The sequence below is a fragment of the Podarcis vaucheri genome (genome assembly GCF_965113315.1).
Source record: "Podarcis vaucheri genome assembly, chromosome: 11".
NCBI classification, from domain to species: Eukaryota; Metazoa; Chordata; class Lepidosauria; order Squamata; family Lacertidae; genus Podarcis; species Podarcis vaucheri.
The window spans coordinates 50,667,519-50,693,157 of NC_138749.1; the positions used below are offsets into that span (position 1 = coordinate 50,667,519).

The following is a 25,639-nucleotide window of genomic DNA, read 5'->3' on the forward strand; positions in this document are numbered from 1 at the left end:
CTAAAAAAAGGTATATACGGTACGTGATCACAAAGGTAGACTCGTATGTGAATAAATTGGCCATTGCTAATTAATTTTTTTTGGGGGGGATTCTTACTTTGAAAGAGATCTGGAGTGGTCATACCAAAGAAGTTTTTACTGTCCTATAATTTCCTTTCCAATGGAAATATGTGGTGTTTCTTTAACTGCACGGTTTATTTTCCAGGGATACTAATGGAAAATCTAAACCAGTAATTTCTTTGCTTTTCTGATATTGGGTGGATCCAGATAGCTGCCACATGCCAGACTAAGACGCTCTCAGGTGTCTGCCAAATCCCATGGGTTCCTGTTCACAGTTAGGACAATAGTGGACTTTAACTAGTGTTTACAAATCCACTTCACGTTCTTGATTGCACTTTTGTTTGAAGCTAACCATGGTTATTGCAAATGCAATGCTTTTCAAAAAAACGAATTTCAAAAAATGCAAACTCACATTTAAGAGGGAGGCAAAGAGTATGAAAGCCCACAGTTCACACACAATACCTCAATCCTGCTTATGGGACTGGACATGTTAGATCTGCACTAGGTTTCATTCAAATCCAAGAAAACTAGGAAATCCCTCAGGGAAAGGGATTAGCGAGAGTGTGCCAAGCTAGTATCCTTGAATAAAAACCATCCCCTAACCATTACCTTTTTGTTGATTATTATGCAAGAGTGTGCCATCTCATTTCAGATCCTGTCCTCTATTATGCAACTATCTACCACTGCCAGATTTTTTAAAGAATTTTTTTTTTACTACTGCAACTATTTCTCATAATCGCAAACAATGCTATCTTTCCACCAGTTATATGGGATAGTCAGTAGTTTTACTCATAGTAGACTCATTGAAATTAATGGACCCAGGTGACACGTCTATTAATTTTCAATAGGTCTACTCTGAGTAGGACTAACATTGGATTCTACCCAATACCTTTTATAAGGTAAAGGTGAAGGACCCCTGGATGGTTAAGTCCAGTCGAATTTGACTATGGAGTGCAGTGCTCATCTCCGCTTTCAGGCTGAGGGAGCCGGCGTTTGTCCGCAGACTTTTCCAGGTCGTGTGGCCCGCATGACTAAACCACTTCTGGAGCAATGGAACACTGATGGAAGATAGAGCGCACAGAAACACCATTTTCCTTCCCACTGCAGCAATACCTATTTATCTATTTGTGCTGGTATGCTTGCGAATTGCTAGGTTGGCAGGAGCTCAGACAAAGCTCCCAATAAGTATCAGCATTTACCTTGACATGTCATTTCTACTGTGACACTCACTTATGTAATCTTCCATCTGGGGGCCTTGAAAAGTAGTCACTGGGTATCTTTTTAAAAATGTTCTTTATAAACAACATAACTGACATATGAAACTTTCAACCCCTTTATAGTTTGTGTTGTCAGTGTTGTTCATTCAGTTATGAGGAATCCTTGAGACCTTTATATTAATGTATCATTTAGAAATGCATTTCTGCTTACTGTAGATAGAGTTAAATCTTCTACATTTTTTTTGCTAATATAAACACTTTAGCAATGCTAATCAGTTGTACTGATTTTCTGTTTTGATTTTCCTTAATAATTAAGCAAAAGAACTAGGATGCAATCAAGTTGTACACTAGGGGGTTCATGCAAATAGTTGAGTCTTCTTTTTTACATTAATCTTTTTTGTTAGAGGCATTCAGTAGGAAATTTATTGACATTTTAAGAAAAGGAAATACAATTTACCTGCATAATCTGCTTTAATAAGGGAAATCACTGCTTCATTGGAAATTAAACTGCAAGTGCACAACTTTTCATTCCTGGTTAATATAGCTCATTGACTACCACAGTATTAATGCTACTTAAGGAGCTTTCAAATCTTGACATGCATAGAACAAAGGGCTTGTGTAGCTGAGAAGTGCAGAAACCCATGAATGCAATTTAGCTCAGCCTAGTCTTATGCTGGTTTTTCCTCAACTGTGCTCTGGTACTGGAAGCAAATCTAGAATGGATATTGCTGCTTACAGGATATTGGCAGTTCAACGGCAGCATGTTTGCTTTGAATGCAGAAGATCCCTGATTCAATACTTGGCATCTTAGCTAGGAATGTTGTCTGTCTAAAATCCCAGAGAGCTGCTGTTAGTCAGTGTTGACAATACTGAGCTAGTTGGACCAGTGGTATGGCTTGTTTTAAGGTGGCTTTCTATGTTCCTAGGCAGCAGTCTTGCTTGCTGTGGCTACACTGGTGTCTTGTGCAATAAACATAAACTTCTAAGAGCAGAGTCACATCCCATGCACAAGCAAATATTTACCAGTGATCTATGGCTTGTTGGAAACAAATGCATCCTAAAGGCCATTCACTGTCATTCTTTTAGTCCACGGGTGTCAAACACAAGGCCCGCAGGCCGAATCCGGCCCACCAGACCTTGTCATGTGGCCCGTGTAGTCTGGTCTATATATATCTGTGAGGGAAGCTTGGGCTGCGGTGCGCGTGCAGGGCGCCTCGGGTCCCTTCTGCGCAGGCCTCCCCCTCCTCCAGCTACCTAGCCGAGACCTATTTGACACAGCGAGGGCGGGGTTGGATATGGGAGGCCGCTGCTGTTGCTCTCAACTTCTTTTCGGGCTCGCCGGGGTGAAATAAGTCCCGGTGGGAGCGCAGCGCGCCTGCGCGAGGTGGAACGCGGAGAAGGGCAGAGCCGGTTTCGTGCGCGTTGGAGAGAGGGAGACCGAGAGCGCGCTTGTGTTTCGGGAGCGTGCCCTGTGCATACTCGGGGCGGCGTGCTTTTGCTTTTCTTCTCTTTATTTGTTTCTTTAGGTGGGTTTCCGTGCTGCCCAGTGAACAGCATCCTCCGCCTCTGGGGATTCGTGATTCAAAAGCAAATTTGATACGCAAGTGCATGTTTTGTAAATAACGTCAGGCACCGCTTCCGCAGGGTGCGCGTTGCAAAAATTTATATATGGAAAAAAAGCTGATAAGGAATTGGTTTATTTTTTAGGGTATTTACACATCATGCAATTTTTCCCTCAATGTTATTGCAGGGTCCGGCCATCAGTTCCCGCCCTCAAAGGTTTAGGGTAGGTAGCAAAGGGGAAAAAATCCAAACAAATGCTCGATTAAAATTTGGGGAATGAAAAAAATTAAAACCTGTACATCTTGTGTAACTTAAACACCAAGCCAAACAGGAAACAATTTTTATATTCATATATGTATTCAAATGAAATCAAGGTGTAGTGTTCCATGAGCCAGAAGCTCTGCATTACTTAATCCAGCTGTTAAAGGTGTCATGGGCTTTGAAGACACTCGAACTCGAACCGGCTCTTTGAGGGTGACCAAACTGCTGATGCGGCCCCTGATGAATTTGAGTTTGACACCCCTGTTTTAGTCTCTCTCCCCCTACTCTTTCAAGGTTTGTGTTAATCTTCTATGAGTTCTGTTGATTATGTCCCTAGAAGCAGAATTAGAGCAGTGAAGGAAGCCCATTTATAAATAGTCAATGGAAAGTTGACTAAGGCTGCAGTCCTGTACTTACAGACCCTCCAAGCGTCCCTATTTTCCAGGGATGTCCCTGAATTTAGAGAAGCTGTCCCGGTTTCTGATTTGACCCTAGAATGTCCCGCTTTTCCTCAGGATGTCCCTAATTTCATTGGAGAAATGTTGCAGGATATGGAGTTATCCCACCCTTGAGCCATCTAAAGGCAGCCCTGTATAGGGAAGTATTTTAATGTTTAATGTTTTATTATGTTTTTCTATATATTGGAAGCCTCCCAGAGTGGCTGGTGCAACCCAGTCAGATGGGCCGGATATAAATAGTAAAATTATTATTATGGAATAGGACGTACCTATTTTCTTCAGGTAAATGTTGGAGGGTATGTACACAGCTCAGGACCGCAATACCTCAAGGACCGCCTTTCTCCATATGAACCTACCTGGATCCTGAGAACATCTTCTGAGGCCCTTCTTTGTGTGCCTCTCCATGATAAGTCCAGAGGGTGGCAATGTATCTTTTCTGCAGTGGTTCTCCATTTGTGGAATGCTCTCCCCAGGGAGAATCTGCTGGCATCTTCATTATACACCTTTAGGTGCCAAGCAAAAACGTTCCTCTTTAACCAGGCCTTTGGCTGATTGACATCCAATGCCCTTTTAAAATGTGTTGTGGAAGGGGGGATAATTGGCTTGTTTTTGTTATGTATTTTGTGTTTTTATAGTGTGATTTTATGTTGTGAACAGCCCTGAGACCTGTGGGTATAGGGCAGTATACAAATTAAATTAAATTAATTATTAATAGTAATTATACTCACAAGCTGGAAGTAAGCGCCACTTAACTCAGTCAGACCTACTTTTGAGTAGGCATGCTATGACTGCACTGCATATTAAATAAACAAAAGTGACCTGTGTGATCTAGTCTGTTGCATCCAAGAACTGCATCCTAGAACATCCCCTACCTTGCTGAAGAAGATATTAACATTCAATTCTCAACTCCTTCATGTCACTGGAAGTATGAGTTCTTCCCCACTTATACAATGATAAACCTGTGCCAAGTTTATTGTGCTTTCCACCATTCAGACACCAGTTCTTATTTTCATATATCCACTCCTATAGTCCCATCTGAAACAGGTTGCTTCATCCTCCATCAATGCAAGGTTGGACTTGGTTGTAACAAGTACCTAACAGTAATATTAGCAATTGTTTTCTCTTTTCACACAGGGCTATTCTGTGGAAAAGATGGTTCTTTATTTGGACTGGTTTGTTCACTTCCCTCTCATACTTTTGTACCACTGGGTGACTGCAACTTTATCCCTAAATCTTGAGGATCCAAATGTCTGTAGCCACTGGGAGAGGTAACATTTAAGAGCTATTTTGCTAGTAGTTTATGTCCATGTTTATGTTTATTTAAAGTGCATACTGCATGTATGAAAATAGATCTGTGTGCTCTGTATCCCAAAGCAAGCCATATAGAAAAAAATGCATCACTGAGCCCCCCCCCCCATATATTCTACTTTAAAATATATCCATGCCTGGAATGGGAAATAGAAACCATTACAGTGGTACCTCGGGTTACAAACACTTTGGGTTACAAATTCCACTAACCTGGAAGTAGTACCTTGGGTTGAGAACTTTGCCCCAGGATGAGAACGGAAATTGTGCACTGGCAACACTGCAGCAGTAGGAGGCCCCATTAGCAAAAGCATACCTCAGGTTAAGAACGGTTTCGGGTCAAGAATGGACCTCCAGAACGAATTACGTTCGTAACCCGAGGTACCACTGTATGAATACCAGACACACTATAAATGGAAACCTTTAATCCAATTAACTCTGTGGGAGAATGTGCATATTCAAATTAGCCCTATTGGAAGCCATCCAGGTATAATTATGAAGCTTTTAAAATCTACCTTAAAACTTGTTGGTTTAATTATTTTCACATGGGAGGAAAATACAGCTATAATTTCAGTGCAGTGTGTCTTCCACTGGCAACTCTGTGCATACAAAGGGGTGTGTGCACAGAGCTGTCTCCTTTGCTTAAATGAATGAAGGAATTACATATACAGGAGGAGCACAGCATATCCACTGGAGTTCTCATGCATACAGAGAGTTGAAGGGCTGTGGGTGAACATTTAGCACCATACCAAGCTTGCAAAAGCAAATTCAGATGCTTTTTTTACTCATTTTGGAGCCTTCAATTTTTTGTGTTTTTTCATGTAAACATCTGATACATTGATTGCATGTTGTTTGATCCAGCGTTAGTTGTGCTTAGACCTACTGAAATCAATGGGATTTGCCGTAAGTTTGCCTAAATTTAAGTTTCATAGATTTCAAAAGGTCTTCTCTAAGCATAACAAAGTCTGAATCTAGCCCCTAAAACTAGTAGAAACCATCATTTTTATATATATATATATGTTGGACTGGTGATTATTTCTAAATATAGTATTCTTTCATTCTTCTTCCAATATTCAGGGGTGTGGCAAGAGGGAAGAACATATAAACCACCATCTGGAAAGTTACCATACCACTAGCAGTTGCACTGGAATAGATGGTAGTCAACAAATTACTTGTTGCTGCTTGAATCTTTGGCAATCCTAAAGGATAATTCCAACTAAATTGCGAACGTAGGGGGAAATAATGAGATACTAGCTTCGAAGTGAATTAAGAATGAGCAGAGCACCAGGTTTATGCAGCACACCGGTGTGTACAGTCCTATGAAACTCACTGGGACTTATTTTATAGTAGGTTAGCATAGGAGCATGAGACACCTTAGTGAAATTACACTTTTTTCTTTGGCAATGATAAACAGAAGCAGCCGTCCTGTGTAATTCATGTAGGTGCTCTCCAAGGAACCTTTATAGTTACTGTATTTAGACTTTTCATACATATTTTTGAGGGGTATTCATTCATTCATTTTTTTAAAAAAAAACCAAAACAAGTTTATTCAGATGAGCGCCACATACTGAAACTGCTATAGATTTGGAATTAAGGAAGCAGGATTTCAGTTTTCACATATTCAAATCTAAGTGGCGAGATTGCTTTTCTAGGTGCAAATCACATTTCCTCACATTTTGTGGTCCTCATTTTCAGAGTAAGAATATTTGTATGGATCATCCAACTGCAGCACCACATTTGCTATATTAATGGAAATTTTATTAAAATGTTAACTATGAACAATAGTTCAGAAAAGCATTCTGGTTCACAATCCATTTCTAATGTTTGCTGTGTTGCCCTCCTTTATCTGTTGGGACACCTCTGAACACAAATGATAGAAAGTGGAAGAAAACATTGCCTTAAAAAGTGGAAAACTCCTTTAGTAGATGCTGGCTGAAAACAGGCACTTACTTTCTGGGCTGCAACAAAACATTAGATGAATATATGCACGCAGGTCTGCACCAAAGGAAAAAAGTTTGCCACTCATCCTCATAGTTTACAATACTTTTCTGCAAACAAAGATGTAACTATAGTAAGCAGATAGTATTTGATGTAGAACAATTTAAAGACTAATTGATTGGTTTTGTCTGAAACATGGTGAGTGTTCACTCTCACAGATAATATCTCTGAAATGTTGGTAATCCTATATATTTGTTTCCCTCATAATTATACTTTATTTCACTTAACAATCGTTCTAGTAGAGTACATACTTAATATTTTTGTTTTGTTTCTGTGCAGCTATTCTGTTACAGTCCAAGAATCCTATCCACACCCTTTTGATCAAATTTACTATACCAGCTGCACAGACATTCTGAACTGGTTTAAATGCACACGACACAGGTGATTCGCTTATAAACAATAAACTATGTTCTTATATTGCATTGCTAGAATAATCCTTTGTAGGTGATTAATGATTGTTTCACGTTAAAAAGAGTCTAGAATAATTTATATCAAGCACAAATGAGATCATATGAGTGCAACCATAGTTTGCATGCTGGCATGTGTATGCTTCTGGGTATAAGTTATCCAAAGTAAGACTATGAGGTAGATAATCCTCTCAAGTGCTCACTGTATTTTACAAAGGATTATTGGGCTGTGGAAGATTGTGTGAGGTACTAGTGTGAAAATATGTTCCATTTCTTTAGAGAATTACAGAGAGACTTGTAATGTTGATGCAGTGGCTTATTCAGTTTTTACTATCTGAAAATAGGAATTGATCAAGCAGTTCTGTAGCATGCCTGCCATGTATTTTGATGGATCTTGTTATATGGGATATAACCATAGAGGGTGGTCATTTTTCAATGCTTCTTGAACAGTAGAAAAATGAGGGCACTTCAGATTTTATGCTTGTACTGATGGTGCCATGAGCCACTGCAGTAACGTATGCTGTGACTCTGGCATGTGTTTTTCTCATGGTGGCCCCAGTTCCCTGGAATTCTCACTTCATTTTCTGCCAAGCCTCCCCAAATTACTGTATTTTAGATCTGTTCTTAGTAATGATAGGATTAATGGTTTTTCTTTCTTTCTCTACACCACACAGGTATTCCTTGAATGTAGAGCAATTACTAAATTCTGAAATAAATAAATTCCTCTTCAAGTTCAGCTCAATTAAATCAGTGTGTATAACTACACAAATTCTGCTGTGTTAACCCTATGCTGGACACTCAAATCTATCCCAAGGGGGAGCGAATGTGGTGTTCTCCAGATGATGTTGGATTGCAGCTTTCATCATCCTAAACCATTGGCCATGATGATGGAGTCTTGTGGGAGATGGAGTCTAACAACATCTGGAGGATATTGACTACCTCTGGGATAGATTGGCTATGTCTGATCAATCCAGTTTCCCAAATATGAAGGATGCATTGCTGGCTTGAGTTCTAATAATTATTCAGCTTGTTTATGTTTGTATCTGAAAGTCTTAAGATATTTTTTGAAATAGTTGAACAGTCCAATATAGAATTAGTGGGAGGAATACTTAATTAACAAAGGAAAAGGAGGGTTGATTTATAGGTCAGCAATATCCCTAATTATCCATAGTTGGTTATATTCAAGTACTTGTTAACAAATTTTGCTTTCATGTGTTTTAATAGAATCAGTTACCGTACTGCCTATAGGCATGGAGAAAAAACTATGTACAGGCGGAAATCTCAGTGTTGCCCTGGATTTTATGAAAGCAGAGAAATGTGTATCCGTAAGTAAACTGATTTTTGCTACTGTCACATTAGAATTTGCTTAAGTAATCAAGATTTCAGTTCTATGTGCACAACTTTTGGAGAAGTGTATTAGTGTTTCCCATGACTATCTGATCTCTGAGAACAGGAGTCCAAATGACCATTGCCTGAGAACTCAAATGCTTCTTTAAAGAAATGTAAGGCTGGTTTGGTGATTTGCTGATGATTATCTTGACATCCACTGTGGGGCAATTGAGGGGAAAGCACACAGTAGCTGATGGGAGGCAAGGGTAAAGTCAGGGGCTGTCTTCATTTGGCACTGTGCAAGTGAGAAGTTGCTGACTGTCTATCAATCTGTGGCATTGACTGCTGACACTAACAGAGGCTCTTAGTCAGTTAGTTTGTTCCCAAGCCCAATTCAATACACTCACATTAGTGTTCAAAGTCCTTAAGCGACTTATGCCCCAAATATCTGGGGGGGGGGGACGCCTCCTTCCCTACATATACTCTCAGGGTACACATCAGCAGAGGGAGGTAAAAAAGGTAAAGGACCCCTGGACGGTTAGGTCCAGTCAAAGGCGACTATGGGGTGCGGCGCTCATCTCGCTTTCAGGCTGAGGGAGCCGGCGTGGGTCCACAGACAGCTTTCTGGGTCATGTGGCCAGCATGACTGAACTGCTTCTGGCGCAATGGGACACCGTGACAGAAACCAGAGTGCATGAAAACGCTGTTTCCCTTCCCACCGCAGCAGTACCTATTTATCTACTTGCACAGGCATGCATTCGAACTGCTAGGTTGGCAGGAGCTGAGACAGAGCAACGGGAGCTCACCCCGTTGCGGGAATTCCAACTGCCGACCTGCTGATTGGCAAGCCCAAGAGGCTCAGTGGTTTAGACCGCAGTGCCACCCGCGTCCCATCTTGAGGGAGCCATCTTGGTAGCTCCACTGCTCTAATAAGTTCAGTGTTTGTGTGGCTTGGGAGAGGGCATTTTCTGTGGCAGCTACTAGATGGAGGAATTCCCTTCCCACATAGGTATGCCTGGCACCTTCATTGTAAAGTTTCCATTGTATGTTAAAGACGGACCACTTTGCCCTGGCAATCGATACCTGGGATATACTTCTTCAGGACCCACCCTATTACTATGATTATGATTTGTTTTAAACTGTTTTTAAAATTTGATTTCAAATTGTTGAACCTGCCTTGGGACTGTAGGATAAAGGGCAGGTAAGGAATCGTATAGATTGTAGTCACAGTACTGATATTTGTGTGGTTCTGCTAAATGCCCTCAGCCTCCATCATTGCTTTCCAATTGTTTCTTGTAAATGACAATCTTTACACTTCTCACTTTATTGCCCCACAAGGGCAGCTGGCAATTCCAAATATTTATTTTTCAAATGATTCCAGTAATGGCCAGATAATAAGAAGTGGGCTTTCAGTAGTTGCACATTAACATCTGGTAAGCAGGTTGACCTCTGTCTTAGCAGAATAGTTTATATCTTTCACACAAATAACCTTTTCAGACAGACTTTTCCATGTCTGAGAGCACCAGTGCACACAAAGTAATGTGATTTGCATGTTTGGAGTTGCCTCTAACATGTAAGAGAAAATGAAATTCATATGTGAACCCTGATGGAGCTTTGGAGAGAGAAGTGTTTTGTTGTCAAAATTTTCTATTTTTCATGTCCAATATTTTCTTTGGTTTAAGGGCTAATGTAGTGTATCATTGCAGTACAGGCACTAATATCTGAAAAGAATATTAACTTGGCAGAGCTGAAAAGTATGTGTGAATTAGGGATTCAATTACAACTGCTAATACCTAATAGAATTCAGATAAAATGTATTGTTTGGATTATATACTGGATGACAGCATTTGTTTGTCCTCAGGTAGCAAAGGAAGTATCACAGAGCACTTAATCGTCAGTGCTTCCCATCTTTGAAAATAATTCTAGAGTTCATTTAGTTTGGTATACTTTTTTTAAAGCTAGTAATCATATAAATGTTCAGTTCTAAAGAGGCTTGCTACAATTAAGTCTTTATAGGATTGTAGCCTTAGTGTGTATTTAACTACAACATTTTTTTTTTAAAAAAAGATTCTCAGCACATAGTTGAGATTCTTAAGTGAAAACAGAAAAGGAGACAGAAATACAGGTCTAACATTATTGTGTTGGAGTTATCAGTATGCTTTCATATAGCTGTAGGGTCATTTCTTTATGGAGCCCAAAAAGCATTGTGCCTGATGGAGTGACACCAATTGGTCACTGCTACATTAATCCAAACTTCAGTCCATAGTAGACCTTCCTGTGCAGGTGTCTTAGGGGCTTGCACGTCTTTTTGTCTTGACTTCAACAAGAAGATTTGATAGTAATTGAAAAGGCTGTATTTTAATTCACCCTCTCTGAATTCCTTTTCGTTGTAAGTGCCAATGCTGATGGATGCATAACTCTTCGACCGACAGCTCCAGTTGGCAGTTGTAAGTTCCTGTCTAGCATCTCTGGTGCCAGGATTAGAAGAGCCACTGATTATTTCTTCAGCTGTCAGTCAGCCAGGAAGATCCTTGTGTGCAAGATTAAAAGTGGACAGTGGCTTTCTTAGGCAAAAGGGAACAAAAATGTGGTCTCTTCCTGCAGAGGAAGGGATGGAGATGAATGTCTGAGATTCCATGAACATTGGCCTTGAGAGTGACATGACAATAAAGGGATTATTCTCAAGGTCCACCCTCCCTGATGCTTCCATCCGCTTGCCATTTCAGAAAATAAAACAAAACTCACTTTATTTCCTGGGTGCACATGGAACTTTTGTTGCTGGCTTCTGGCTTGTCTTTCTGTCCTGCTCTCTGGGATGGACTGAGATGACTCCAAATGTTGTCATCTCACTGCACATACTTGATTTGGATAACGAGCTCCCCTGGGGAATAAACTTTCTCCAGCTGTATTTGCCCATGTGCAGTGATAGTAGCAAAAGAAGCAGAAAACATATAGAATTAACACATAGATAATAACATTTATTGTTTGTTTCCTTTTTTCTAGTGCCAGCTTTTCATGTTGGTCTTGTAAATAAAAACAGAGTGGTTTATTTTGTTTTCACTGGCAATAGCTGGTATTGAAGAAAATTGCAACTTCTTGTGGATGTTTCAAATGATTATATTTGGCTCAAATATCCTTTCAACTAGAAACTAACCAAAGGGCGACTAGTTGAAACCACTGCCCTACTACTGCTGCCTTTTATTCTTCTTATACAGTGGTACCTTGGTTCTCAAACTTAATCCGTTCCGGAAGTCTGTTCCAAAACCAAAGTGTTCCAAAACCAAGGTGCGCTTTCCCATAGAAAGTAATGCAAAACGGATTAATCCGTTCCAGACTTTTAAAAACAACCCCTAAAACAGCAATTTAACATGAATTTTACTATCTAACGAGACCACTGATCCATAAAATGAAAGCAAGAATCATTGTAAAGGTAAAGGTAACGGTACCCCTGACTGTTAGGTCCAGTTGTGGATGACTCTGGGGTTGTGTGCTCATCTCGCTCTTATAAGCCGAGGGAGCTGGTATTTGTCCTCAGACAGCTTCCAGGTCATGTGGCCAGCATGACTAAGCCGCTTCTGGGGAACCAGAGCAGCGCACGGAAACGCCATGTACTGTACTATAAAATAAATAGGACAGTATTGTAGATGATAAAAATTAAAAATATTTTTTTCTTACCTGCACTGATGATAGTCATTATTTGGATGGGGGGCTTTTATCAATTTCCTCAGTCACACAGTCAATCAGTAGCTGAACTGGGTTCCACACAGTCACAAAAAAAATTAACTAAAAAAGCCACTAATACAAAAAAACCAAAATAAATAGCAAAAACAAAAGTGCCAAACTTAATCCGTTCCGGAAGTCTATTTGACTTCCAAAATGTTCGAAAACCAAGACACAGCTTCTGATTGGTGCAGGCGCCACAGAAACAATAGTGGACAACCACATCAGATGTTCGACTTCTGAAAAACGTTTGAAAGCCGGAACACTTACTTCAGGGTTTTTGGAGTTTGGGAACCAAGGCGTTTGAGAACCAAGGCATTTGAGAACCAAGGTACCACTGTAATTCACTCAGTATTCTATAGGAGATACCAGTTCCACACTTTCCCCCTCTCATATAGGCCCCCTTAAGTAGGTATTAGGATTTTGTTTTTCTATTCAAATGACAACCAAACCAGCATAACCCAGTAGTATCAGCAAAACAGAAACATGCTGTCTATACAAATGCACGTCTAAAGCCATTGTTACCTGCAGAAGAAAATATAATCTGCAAATAAATTAATTTCTGCACACTTTTAGCATTAAGGAATTGATTTTATTGACATGTTCTCCTTTGAGAAGGGAATACTTCATAACATCTGTATCTGACAGATGTTTATAGGTGGACGGGCTTTAGAGCACCATACTAACGGTCTCAGGTCCAACCCCAATGTCTTCAGGAAATTGCAGAATGCACACACAAAAAAATAGATATCCTACACAAGAGACACAAAACTTTTTATTCCTAACTATGCTAAAGCTATCCAATAGCAGCAAGAGAAAGAAACCTCTGCCCAAGTTCCTGAAGACACAACATTTGCCCAACACTAGATATTTTTCTATAGATTTACAAAAATGATTGGACGCAGAAAAAGGCAGATTCTGGTTTCCGGTCAAGAGTTGCAATAATAATGTTTATAACATTGTTCTGTGCCTAGCGGTAATTTTCCAGTCGCTTTGAGAAAACCACTTTATTATGATATTACGGGCAGTTAGATAATGCAGGTCAGGCTAGCCTCCTGATGCTGCAGCTCCTTGTATTCCTAATAGAAAACTAGACCTTAAGGCTGCAGTCCTCTAACCACACACCTGGGAGCAAGCCCCACTGAATGTATTAAGATTTACCTTCGGGTAATTGTGTAGCATTGCATTGCAAGGTACACTAGGCTTTGTACTTCAACATTTTCCTGCATCTGCTCTTAAAATTTCTTGGCAAGCCATGATACAAACGCATCCCCTTATACCTTCCTAAAACTCTGCAAGTCTTTGAACTCAGTCCAAACGTAAATATTCTTACAGCTGCTTCTAGTGTGTGACATATCTCCCTAGCAGCTGTGCTATTATTTTTTTAATGTTTCCTAGCATATGAAGACCAAAATTTAATCTTGTTTTAATCAAAACTCTTCAGAGTGCCATGGCCTTAGAAGCATCCTTAATATGCAGATTGGCACCATTTTACGAAAAAATGTCATGGAATGCTATGGTAGGAAGCAAGAGGGAAAGGACAATAGGGAAGACAACAGGAAGAGGGGATAATGACCCAGGGAAAAGGGAGGGTTGTATCTACTGTTTCTCACATATTTTGTCCAAAGTTCATGTCAGTTTTTAGGTCAGTTTTCAGTGGATCGGGACGCGGGTGGCGCTGTGGGTTAAACCACAGAGCCTAGGACATGCCGATCAGAAGGTTGGTGGTTCGAATCCCCGTGACGGGGTGAGCTCCCATTGCTCAGTCCCTGCTTCTGCCAACCTAGCCGTTTGAAAGCACGTCAAAGTGCAAGTAGATAAATACCGTATTTTTCGCTGTACAAGACGCACCAGACCACAAGACACACCTAGTTTTTGGAGGAGGAAAGCAAGAAAAAAAATATTCTGAATCTTAGAAGCCAGAACAGCAAGAGGGTTCGCTGCGCAGTGAAAGCAGCAATCCCTCTTGCTGTTCTGGCTTCTGGGATAGCTGCGCAGCCTGCATTTGCTCCATGACGCACGCACATTTCCCCTTCCTTTTTAGGAGGGAAAAAGTGAGTCTTATAGAGCAAAAAATTCAGTAGGTACTGCTCCAGCGGGAAGGTAAAACGGTGTTTCCGTGCGCTGCTCTGGTTCGCCAGAAGCGGCTTAGTCATGCTGGCCACATGACCCGGAAGCTGTACGCCAGCTCCTTCGGCCAATAAAGCGAGTTGAGCACCGCAACCCCAGAGTCGGTCACCTAATGGTCAGGGGTCCCTTTACCTTTACCTTTATTCAGTGGGTAGTTGCCCTTTTAACACCTTATACAGGGTAAAGTGTTGAGAGTAGGGACTGCAACATTATCTGCGATGCTGATTGTGACTTTAGAACCAGGGATTAATTATAGAGACCCATAGTAAGGATGTTCAACAGTTAGGGAAAATGTTGAACGCACCTGCCCTGTAGGAAAATCTGATAGCAGTCAATGCCACCCTTTTCATTCTTTACACCACTGGAATTTTTGTTTTCAATGTTGTAAGAGAAGCTGGTGTGTGTGTGTGTGTGTGTAGTATATATACTCTTCTCCTGCTTTTACCTCTGAATGCAGTAGCCACAGGCTATCATATTTACTGATGATCATGATATGAGACTTACTGGTATATCAAAATTAAGAAAAGACCAATAAATGGTTGCCAAATAAATGGTGTATATCACCCATGTATGTGACACACAAAAAAGAGAGAGATAAAACAAGAGAGCAGGAACAGAAGGGGTGGGTAATTATGATGCAGCTTATTCACCTCTCCACTGGAGAAAATGAATGCTTCTAGAGATGGCAGGGGGGCTCTCCTGTGGCAGAGGCCTGAATGGATAAAAGCTCAGAAATAGGGCATTGTGGGAGCAAGGGGCCAGAGGCTATGAATCTGTGGAATTAGAAGCCATGTGGCTCACCCAATGGAGCTGGCACAGCAAAGATGGACAAAAAACCCTGTCCTTATTTTTCATCACCAGCAGAAGTCAGATGTAGGTGTGACTCCCCAATTTTTCTCCTCCCTGACTTGGTTACGATTGCGCTGTCAAGCACCTTTCCTGCACACAGTTGCTAATATAGAGTCACTAAAGGACATGAGCTGCTTTTTCCTATCTGGATAGATATATAAAGTTGAAGCAGCCATGGTGAAATTCCTTCCAAAATACTGAAACTAGAGAGGACAATCCAAGGATATTAAACACCCAGCAAATGTGGGGAAGTTATTAAAAACTTTAACTATGCTAAATAAGTCTTTGTTTTTTAGGAGAAACCAGAGACAGTATAAAACAGCTGGATTATGGAAAGTAGGTGGTTAAAAAAAAATCAATATTTTCATTCTTTCTTTGATGATTTCCCTCTTTCTCTGACAGCTCACTGTGCTGATAAATGTATCCATGGTCGCTGTATCGCTCCAAACACCTGTCAGTGCGAGCCTGGCTGGGGTGGACCCAACTGTTCCAGTGGTAAGTCTACATCTGCTACTGTCTGTCTGGGGCTCTGTCTGTTCTGTTCCCCTTCTTTGCAAGGAGATTTTAAAATCTTGTGCCAGGAATCCCCAGTGCCTGTCTGAAAAGTCAGCTCTGATTTACATGAAGGTATAGGATCTCTCTGTGTATGATTGTTTCTCTGTTTTCTCTTTATTAAATTAGGAAGTGCCAAATGTCAGCAGATAAAACCCTACATTAATTTGTTTCCTGGCACACAGGACGTGGCTTTTAGCAGTTGAACAGATGATATGAAAAGCTGCTATTGCAACAAAATAGCTTGAACAACCATACCTTTTCAAACATCTAATAATTCAGGAGAATATGGTTTCATATTTAGAATCCGAAAGAAAGAAAGATGCAAGGGGGAAATTAACCGCAGTTCATATATTTTCAAAATCATTGTATGTAGTATTTTATTACAGCTGATGGACAAATAAGAGATACTACAGAGTTTGGGACGTTAAGAATAAAAACGAACGTATTTTGGGGAAAATCCATCAATTATTAAAAATGACACAGAGTCAAAGACTACATGGTAAAATGGGCCCAAAATATTGGAGAAAATATTAAGTTGGTGTGTGGGGAAAGCTTTCGTTAAATGCATGTATGGTAAGTTCTCCTTGAATAAGGGCATAAAAGAGAACTGCTTTAAATTCTTGTCCAGATGGCATATCACCCCTGAAAAATACATAGAATAAATAAAAACTATCTCGACATACGTTGGAAATCTAAAAAAGAAGGGTTCCCCCCCCCACATGTGATAGAAATGTGAACTGGCAAAAAAAATTGGATCAAAAAAATAAAGGATCAGAGTTTAACTCCGGTAAAATTGGCTAAAATTTACAAATTAAAATCGAATACCTGTTGGAGATGTAAAAAAGAAATAGGAACAATGTTTCACATGTGGTGGGAATGCCGACCTATTAAACAACTTTGGAATGAAATCTATGAAGAACTCAAAAAGATGTTTAAAATATCTTTCAGTAAAAAACCAGAGGCATTCCTTTTAGGTTTAATTACAAATAATATTCCCGACAATCAAAGGAAAGTATTCCTTTATGCAACAACAGCTGCCAGGATGTTTATAGCAAAAAACTGGGAAGGGAGAAAAATTCCATCAGTGAAAGATTGGCAAATTAAATTTTGTGAATACATAAATCTGGCAAGACTCACAGCATGCATAAGGGGACAATCGGACCAGAAATTATTAAAAGAATGGGGTTGTGCTAAAGAGTATATGAAAAAACATTGTTCTGGAGTTAGTATATTGGTATGTAATGAATGATGCTTTACAGGGTTAAATAAAAAGAAAAATGGTGTAAAAAAAAAGTACAAAGGTGGAAGTAATCTAATTAGACACAACAATATAGTAATAGTAAATTTTTTGAGGTCTTAGAACAAAGGAAGGAAGTCAATATGTGTTTATGTACGTAATGATATGGTTTTTTTCTGTAGATGTGTTTTTTCGTTTTTGTTTAGTTTAGTTTTGTTTCCTTTGTTTCCTTTCCCTTTTTCTTTTCTGTTTTTTTTGTATGTTCGGGTTGTGTTTTTTTTTTGTATAGTATTATTTTGGATTCAATGTTTGTAATTTTTGTTATGATTCTGCATTGGGGGGGAAAATAAAAAGGGGGGGAATAAAGGATCCTCCTTGGGGGAAATGGCAACTAATTTTTCATGTTTCAGATCTAATTTATCAATGAAATTTTTTGCACTTTTGTTTGTTAAACTCACTCTGTAAAATACTACACCCTTGTATACTGAAACTACTAAGTAGCATAGATAAATATAGCAAGGACACAGATTTACAGTGGTGCCCCGCAAGACGAATGCCTTGCAAGACGAAAAACTCGCTAGACGAAAGGGTTTTTCGGTTTTGCGTTGCTTCGCTAGACAAATTTCCCTATGGGCTTGCTTGCTTCGCAAGACAAAACGTCTTGCGCTTTTTTCTTAAAGCCGCTTGAAGAGGCGCAGTTGCGACGGACCGTGCTTCGCAAGACGAAAAACATCGCAAGACGAAAAGACTCGCGGAACGAATTATTTTCGTCTTGCGAGGCACCACTGTAGTTTTGTTATGGTGATACAAGAAAAAAAAAAGAGTAAACACAGCTATTTCACTTTAACTTGAGTATCACTAGGTGAATTCACGTTGTTATTTACATAAATTCTTGTGATTCATACTTGACAGCCAAAAGTCCAAAAACTGGCATTAATTGGTCATCATTCTTATTATCTTATCACTTAACCCGTGCGTGTGATGAGCTTGTTGCCTTATTACTTTAACTCAATGTGCTTGCTCCAAGCAGGACAATAACAGGCCAATTATGGCACTAAATTGTATTTGAGTTTTATGTGAAGTGGGACCGTTGAAATTAATGAACCTACATTTGCCATGCCGATTAATTTTAATGGGTCTCCTCTGAGTGCAACTAGTGCTGGATGCAACTCAACCATTCTAGCAACAGTCAGTATATAGAAACTACCCCCAAACAAGGCACAATCGGCTAGTGCAGGGGTCTGCAACCCGCGGCTCCGGAGCCGCATGTGGCTCTTTTACATCTTTGCTGCGGCTCCGGGGCGGATACTAGCGAGGGGAGGAGGCGCATTGTGCGCCCTGACACTCCTCACTGTGGCGGGTGCTGTACTGGCTGTGACGTCGCATGGGGGTGGTGCGTGCGTTAGTCACGCACCGTCCCGACGTCACCTTCCCGCCCGCTGTCAGATCTTGGCTCCGGAGATATATTTGTTTTAAATGTCGCAATGGTTTTGCGGCTCCCAGTTGTTGTTTTTTCTTCGGAAACGGGTCCAAGTGGCTCTTTTTGTCTTAAAGGTTGCAGACCCCTGGGCTAGTGGGCCAATCCTAAAATATGCTCTCAGGAAGGTATTTAGAATGTGGGGAGATCTGTGTTATTCTAGTAAAAGGGTAGCAGTTTGTTTGTTCTGGCTCCCTGGAGGTCTAGAAGAAAACACAAGTGTGGGTTCTCATGTGCATTTCTTTCATGCTGTTTTCTTGGAGACATTTTTACTGTTCCTTCAAATATTATTAAAACTACAGGTGAAACTCAGTAGAATATGCCTGTGTATACCTGCAAAATGGGGCTTTCGTTCTTTTTCCTTTGCTTTTCTAATACAGAAGAAAGCATAGGAATTTAACAAAATTCAATTATCCACTGATTGCATTTTGAGGAACGAAGTCTTGTTGCTATGTTCTCCATAACTCTTTTCTTCTTCCTTTCATTTGTGCTGGTGCTAAAGCTCTTTCTTCTGTCCCTGCTTTCTCTCTGTTCTTTTGCCACTTGCTGCTAATGTCATGGGGTTCAACAGTGCAGATACTGTGTTCTTGTCTCTGTGCAACAGAAGTCATGTGAAAGAGCCCTTGTTGCCGAGCCTGTACCTTGAATTGAGAGATCCCCTGGGATGTTAGTGATCCCCTGTAAAAAGTTTTTGCATACGAATTGCAACTAACTTGGTGCTTAAAAAAAAAAAAAACCTTCAGAAAAATTATACTTCAAGGACAGATTAGGAAAGAAAAAGGCATTTTGTTCACACGCAGTTGAGACAGGGTTTGGGGAGAAGCAGCCTGGGCTTTCTGGCATGCCTCCATGTTCCCCTAGCAGACAAAAGAAGAATGAGATGCTGCTTTTATTGGATTGCCCTGCTGCAAATCAAATTGGCCATAGTCAAAACGAAGCAACGCTTTTAGCTTGCATAATTTGAGCTATGCTGTTTGTTATTATCTGAGCTGTAAGGCATGTGTGATTTCCTCATCTGTGTTGACAAATAGAGCTTTTCATTGTGAAGTGGTAGTAGGATTCTCACCAAATAAACAAATGAGTGATCCTGGGAGAAAGTGTGTGGACATCTACTCTGTTCATCTGTAATTGGTTCAATGCATACATAGCATATTAAAGCTTCCTTTAAGATTTTTTAAAAAATAACTAGGCAATGTGTTCTGTCAAGCAAGACTGAACATTATTATCCTAATACTTGTTCCAATACATGGCAAATATAATCCTTTTTTCATCAAACTTATTTTCTTATCATCACAGTGTATAAAAATGTGTTGCTTTGTTTATAAATTCAATTGTATATTGTGCTTTAAGCCATTCAGAAATTGTTGGAGCAGCTGCTTTCACGTATACTCTTTTAAGTCAAACATATTTTTTTTTGGGGGGGGGTAAATAAAAGACCTGCTATTTATACAAGAATAGCTACAACTTTTTTTCCAGACATATTAACAATGTGATTTTAAACATGTCTAATCTGTTGGAACCCTATAACTATCATAGGTATTCCTAATATCTGTTTCCATGATATGTAGCTATAATCCAACTAATCATCACAACTTTTTAACATGTCGGAAAGCAAATTTGATTTTAAATGATTTTAAACACACACTCTTTTACTTATTTCTTTACATCTAGTTTGTATTTTGTTATTTATCGGTCTTGTAGATGATCATTTTCTCAATTACTGGATGTGAAGTCACATCAGTTTTGAGTTCAGCAGATTTCTCTTTAAAAGTACCAGCAGTTAGGGCCAAACTATTCATATACTGCGCTCAGTTCATGATAATATCTCCCAACAAGCACCCTCCCACATTCAACTAATTGGCAGTCCCAGCCCTGCAGCTGTATTTTGGTTTTTGAAAACGTACATAGATCAGGAATTCCAATTACAGATCTCTCACATAATCTGTAGTATGGTCCTTAATCCCCGTTTCGGTTTAGTAAAAATAGTGCACTGCTTCCTTAGGCTGCAGTTCTGGTGCAGCAAAACTGGACAGAGTGGTGGAGCCTCACCAGATCCATAGCTCTCTAGTTATGCTGGCCAGGATGGAAGATGGTGGTAGTAAAAATTGCTGATGTTTGCTGCACCAGCTCTAGGCTTCTCCAAATGGAAGTCCCAGATTAGGTTTAGGCTAATCTCCATGTTTCAGGATTGATGCTGGCTATTGCTTTCACCCACCTGCATTTTTGGTAGATGCAGAGAGAATCCTCTGCCACTTCGCCACAGAGGATTGGGGTTAGGATTGCTCTGTTACTGAAATCTTTATTTACTTTGCAGCTGACATGCAACATGTCTGAAACTCTTATTGTAGACCTTCTGATTTTGCATACCCTTGCAGCTAAGGAAATGAGACAGCTTTCTTCTTCTTCTTTTTGCTCTGGCACTTTCTTGTGAAAACCCGCTTTATAATGCTGAATCGGAATGAATGGCGATTTGAGTTTTCCATGGGTTGCTGCTTGCTCCGATTAACTGGCAAAAGGCATGGTTTTGTGGGGCCAAAATAAAGTGCTCAGACACAGTGCTTTAAAGCTTGGACCTTTGCTTAGGAATGCAGCACCAAAGGGAGTCTGGATGAGCCCTAACTGATAGCATGAAGCGTAATTAAAGCGGAGTTCTTACTTAGGTCAAGGTAAAATAAAACTCACTACTGCCTTCCACCAACCCCCCCCCCCAATGGAAAACGCTTGTGTTGAAGTGGAGTAAGGTAAAAAAAAATGCTTGTTGTGACTCTGATAGATAACATGAGGTAGCTTACAATAATGAATGAAGCAACATGCAACAAAATTGCTGCTTTCTCATTGAGGCTCCCTCCAGACGTCATTTTTATTGTGCAATTATGATTTGTGCTCCCAATAGTATCAGGCTGGTAATATATGATTCCGCTTTCAATACTGTTTGGACCTGCAAAAGTTTCAGATAATAATAATAATAATAATAATAATAATAATAATAATAATAATAATTTATTATTTGTACCCCGCCCATCTGGCTGGATTTCCCCAGCCACTCTGGGCGGCTTCCACAGAAATCAAAAAACACTAAAATATCATACATTAAAAGCTTCCCTGAATAGGGCCGCCTTAAGATGTCTTCTGAATGTCAGGTAGTTGTCCATCACCTTGACATCCAATGGGAGGGCATTCCACAGGGCGGGCGCCACCACCGAGAGAACATACTGCTTCATTCCCAGTCAGTGAATGTCCTGTAGCTTCCGGCTGAAATTATGTGACATGTCATATCACATACTGCAAAATTTTGTAGTGCAAAATTGCCCCTCCAACAACAATATAGTAAGCAAAATAACCACCAAACAACTAATAATGTTGATTGATGTGTGGACAGCCCAGTATAAACACACTCTAGTGCACTATTTTTGCAAGATGCATCTGCCGGGGATGTTCACCTCTTTTCACTGCAGCACCAGAGTCTTGTATTTCATTAGTCCTAGCAGAGCCACCTGATGCATTTTGCTTTCCTAGTCTCTCATTATAAAATGATTTCTAATCTCTTATCTGTTACGCCTGCATCCCTGCTTTACACACTATGTGTTTTTTCTTAGGTCAGCAAACATCTCGCTATACAATGACCTTCCTGCTGCTTCCAAATATTGCCCCTCTTACACCCTTCACAATTTCCCCTAAGCAACTCCAAGCACACAATTTTCTCCTTTGCCTTTGTTTTGAAATGGTAATTGTAGTAGTTTCATATTCACAAAGTATGAGATATCCACTCTGAGTCAAAGATTTAGCAGAGACGTCAGAATATGACATGCCATAGCATCCTCCAAAAATGATCATAGATGAAAAGTGATACTTTGGGCTTTTTTGTTTTTGTTTCTATCTGATCTTTCCTTGGCAAACGTGTTACCATAATAGCCAGTGTTTGTATTGCCTGAAGTGTATTTTGATGAAAATGGATGAAGGGATGGAAAAGACACGTTACATTATGTAATGGGATATACACATACAAAATATGCTCTTTTCAGCAAAATACTTGACATTCATTGGAACTAAATTAAAGGATTATTGAGTGAATACTGTAGACAGATCGATGTCATTTGAACTGGACACAAAACAAGTTGAAGCTGTCCCTTGCAGCTACAGAATCAGCACACCACACTGTCAGAGTCACGTTGGGGGAAATTGTTCACGAAGCTGTAATAGTATTGATTGATCTGTTTGTTTCCAAATAATATGAAGGGAAGGGAGATGGTTAGAACTGCAGTGGAAGCAGTTCTGTGGCTCTCAGTCTTAATAAAACTGACTTAGGAAACGCTTTGTTTCTCAAAGCATTCAGATCATGTGAGGGGATTATTATTATATGGTGAAAAATCAATGGTTACTCCCCAGCTCAGACTTTAACATTCTAAAACATAATAATAGTAATAATAATGATGATGATGATGATGATACAGTGGTACCTCGAGTTAAGTACTTAATTCGTTCCGGAGGTCCGCACTTAACCTGAAACTGTTCTTAACCTGAAGCACCACTTTAGCTAATGGGGCCTCCTGCTGCTGCCGTGCCACCGGAGCAGGATTTCTGTTCTCATTTTCTGTTCTCATATTTCTGGGTTAGCGGAGTCTGTAACCTGAAGCGTATGCAACCTGAAGCATATGTAACCCGAGGTACCACTGTAATATATTTATACCCTGCCCATCTGGCTGGGTTTCCCCAGCCACTCTGGGCAGCTCCCAACAGAATATTAAAAGCACATTATAACATCAAACTTTAAAAACTTCCCTAAACAGGGCTTCCTTAAGATGTCTTCTAAAAGTCAGATAGTTGTTTATTTCCTTGATACCTGATGGGAGGGCGTTCCACAGGGCGGGCGCCACTACCGAGAAGGCCCTCTGCCTGGTTCCCTGTAACTTCACATCTTGCAGTGAGGGAACCGCCAGAAGGCCCTCGGAGCTGGATCTCAGTGTCCGGGCTGAACAATGGGGGTGGAGATGCTCCTTAAGGTGTACTGGGCCCTTGGTTATACCGCTTCTGCAGCAACAACCTGGGCCTCCACTGCTCTCATCACCCCCAAGGGCTCCTGTAGTGGGTCCCCTCCTGTACCCAGGCCTGAATGCTCCTCCCTAGTGTGTGGCAGCAGCATAGCCCAGCATTCACCTGTGAGTCATTGTCACTACGCAACACCTTTACGCTTCTCAAAATGAAACGTTCCACACAGTCACAAAAACAAAACAGAAAAGCCGCAAAAACAAAAAGGCAAAATAAATAGCAAAAACAGACAGACACCTCAGTGTAACACTCAAAACGGAAATGTGGCACTCAAATTGGAAGCACAACACTCAAAACGGAGCACGTTTGGCTTCCAAAAAAAGTTCGCAAACCAGAACACTTACTTCCGGGTTTGCAGTGTTTGGGTTCCAAGTTGTTTGAGTACCAAGGGGTTTGAGAACCAAGGTACCACTGTACTTTGCTCCCCTGATTTAGTGAGAGTGTTTGGCCAAGAAAAGGGGGGGGAAAGGAAAGACATTTTTTAAACTTGATATTTCATGTTGACAAAACAGACATGACAGATCAAAAGCAAAAAAACAAACCCTCCACATCTTTTTACTTCTGAATTGTGCACGTTTATTATGGAACTTTACAGACACAATCATCTTGCTTCCCTGCGGTGCCATTTCCCATCAGGAATGTCTGTAAAGTTTGCAAGTTCCATACTTACAGTTATGTTTCTCACAGGACCTGGCAGACGCAGAAGAGAGGAGAAACAGGATCCCTTGGCACAATCTCTGTGGGATATGCACATGAGATGCAAACACTGCCAGATTCTCAGAGAAGCATTTAGTTTTTAATCAGCCCCTGAAAGTCTGAAGTGAATTGACATCCCAAACCCAGGGAATGCACTCAGCTAACTCAATAGGAGAATAACCAGGGAATCAAACCAAATCTGAACTTGAACTCAAAGCTGAATCTTGTTTTTAACTGAACCAGAACTGAACCAGAGCCATTATTGGAAATGTCTGTTGAGTAAGAAGTGGAGCAGATCCTTAAAAAAATGGTTCTAGGACGGAAAGAGTTACAATTACAGTTGTAATACTTGTCTAATGAGAATTAATCACATGCCCTTGAACCAAATATTTCAGTGTTTTATTAAAAATTGTATATTGCCCTATACCTGCAGATCTCAGGGCGATTTGTCCATATCTGTATGCTGCTGTTCTTCTGGACTTGGCAGCAGGAGACTAGATGGGGGTCTGATGCGACAGGGCAATTAAGTATTTTGATGTACGAATGGAAAGATTGCTACATTTATATTTATTATAAAAAGAATGCACTAACTATAGAGCAGCTCAGCCATGAGGTAATGTTCAACCCGTTTCTCTAACTTAAGGTCATAGCAACCCTTTCTATCTAATCCTGGATCTGAAGCTCAAAATATTGCATAGTTTTATGTAAACTGGTTACAATTTTATGTAGATCTTGTAATATATATATATATATATATATATATATATATATATATATATATATCCTGGACCTAATCTGAGTTCCTCAGGACTCACAATTTTTAGATTCACATTTTGCAAGCTTAACCAGTATTCAAACTGAAAGGGTTTTTACCCAAGGCTAGCATTTACCCAGCATAGATTTATTGAAATTAATTGACCTTATTTTTATATTGGGTTTTATAAACAAGAATAATGTTATACAAACAAGTATACCAAGTTTTCTCATGTCATTTGTATATCACAAAAATAGCATAATAAATGTAGAAAAATATCTACAACATTTGTTTCATTATTAGTGGTCAATTAATTGACCTTTCTTAGTCATGTTTATTAATTTCAGTGGGTCTGCTTTGAGTAAACTTGGTTGAATACCACCTCAAGATAGGAAGTCTTCAGCTGACTTGAAGGAGAGAATCCAGCATTCAGAGGATAGGTGGAATAATTGGAGTAAGGAGTTTAATCTCCCCCCCCCCCATTTAAACATCACTTGGCAAGCTCAGGACCTCCAAGAAAATCTGCTAGAGGGTAGAAAATAATGTTACAAGGAAAAAAACCATTTGTATAAAAAGA

At 40.0% G+C, this 25,639-nt stretch overlaps 1 protein-coding gene across 1 annotated transcript in view; it reads left to right on the forward strand.

Moving 5' to 3' along the window:
• Positions 1–25,639, forward strand: part of MEGF10 (multiple EGF like domains 10) — a 118,711-nt gene that overhangs the window by 23,914 nt on the left and 69,158 nt on the right. The window contains exons 2-5 of the mRNA XM_082191545.1: positions 4,694–4,827; positions 7,142–7,243; positions 8,494–8,594; positions 15,700–15,792. Coding sequence (XP_082047671.1) covers positions 4,712–4,827; positions 7,142–7,243; positions 8,494–8,594; positions 15,700–15,792 — 412 coding nt within the window. The 5' untranslated portion in view covers positions 4,694–4,711. The remainder of the gene's footprint in view (positions 1–4,693; positions 4,828–7,141; positions 7,244–8,493; positions 8,595–15,699; positions 15,793–25,639) is intronic.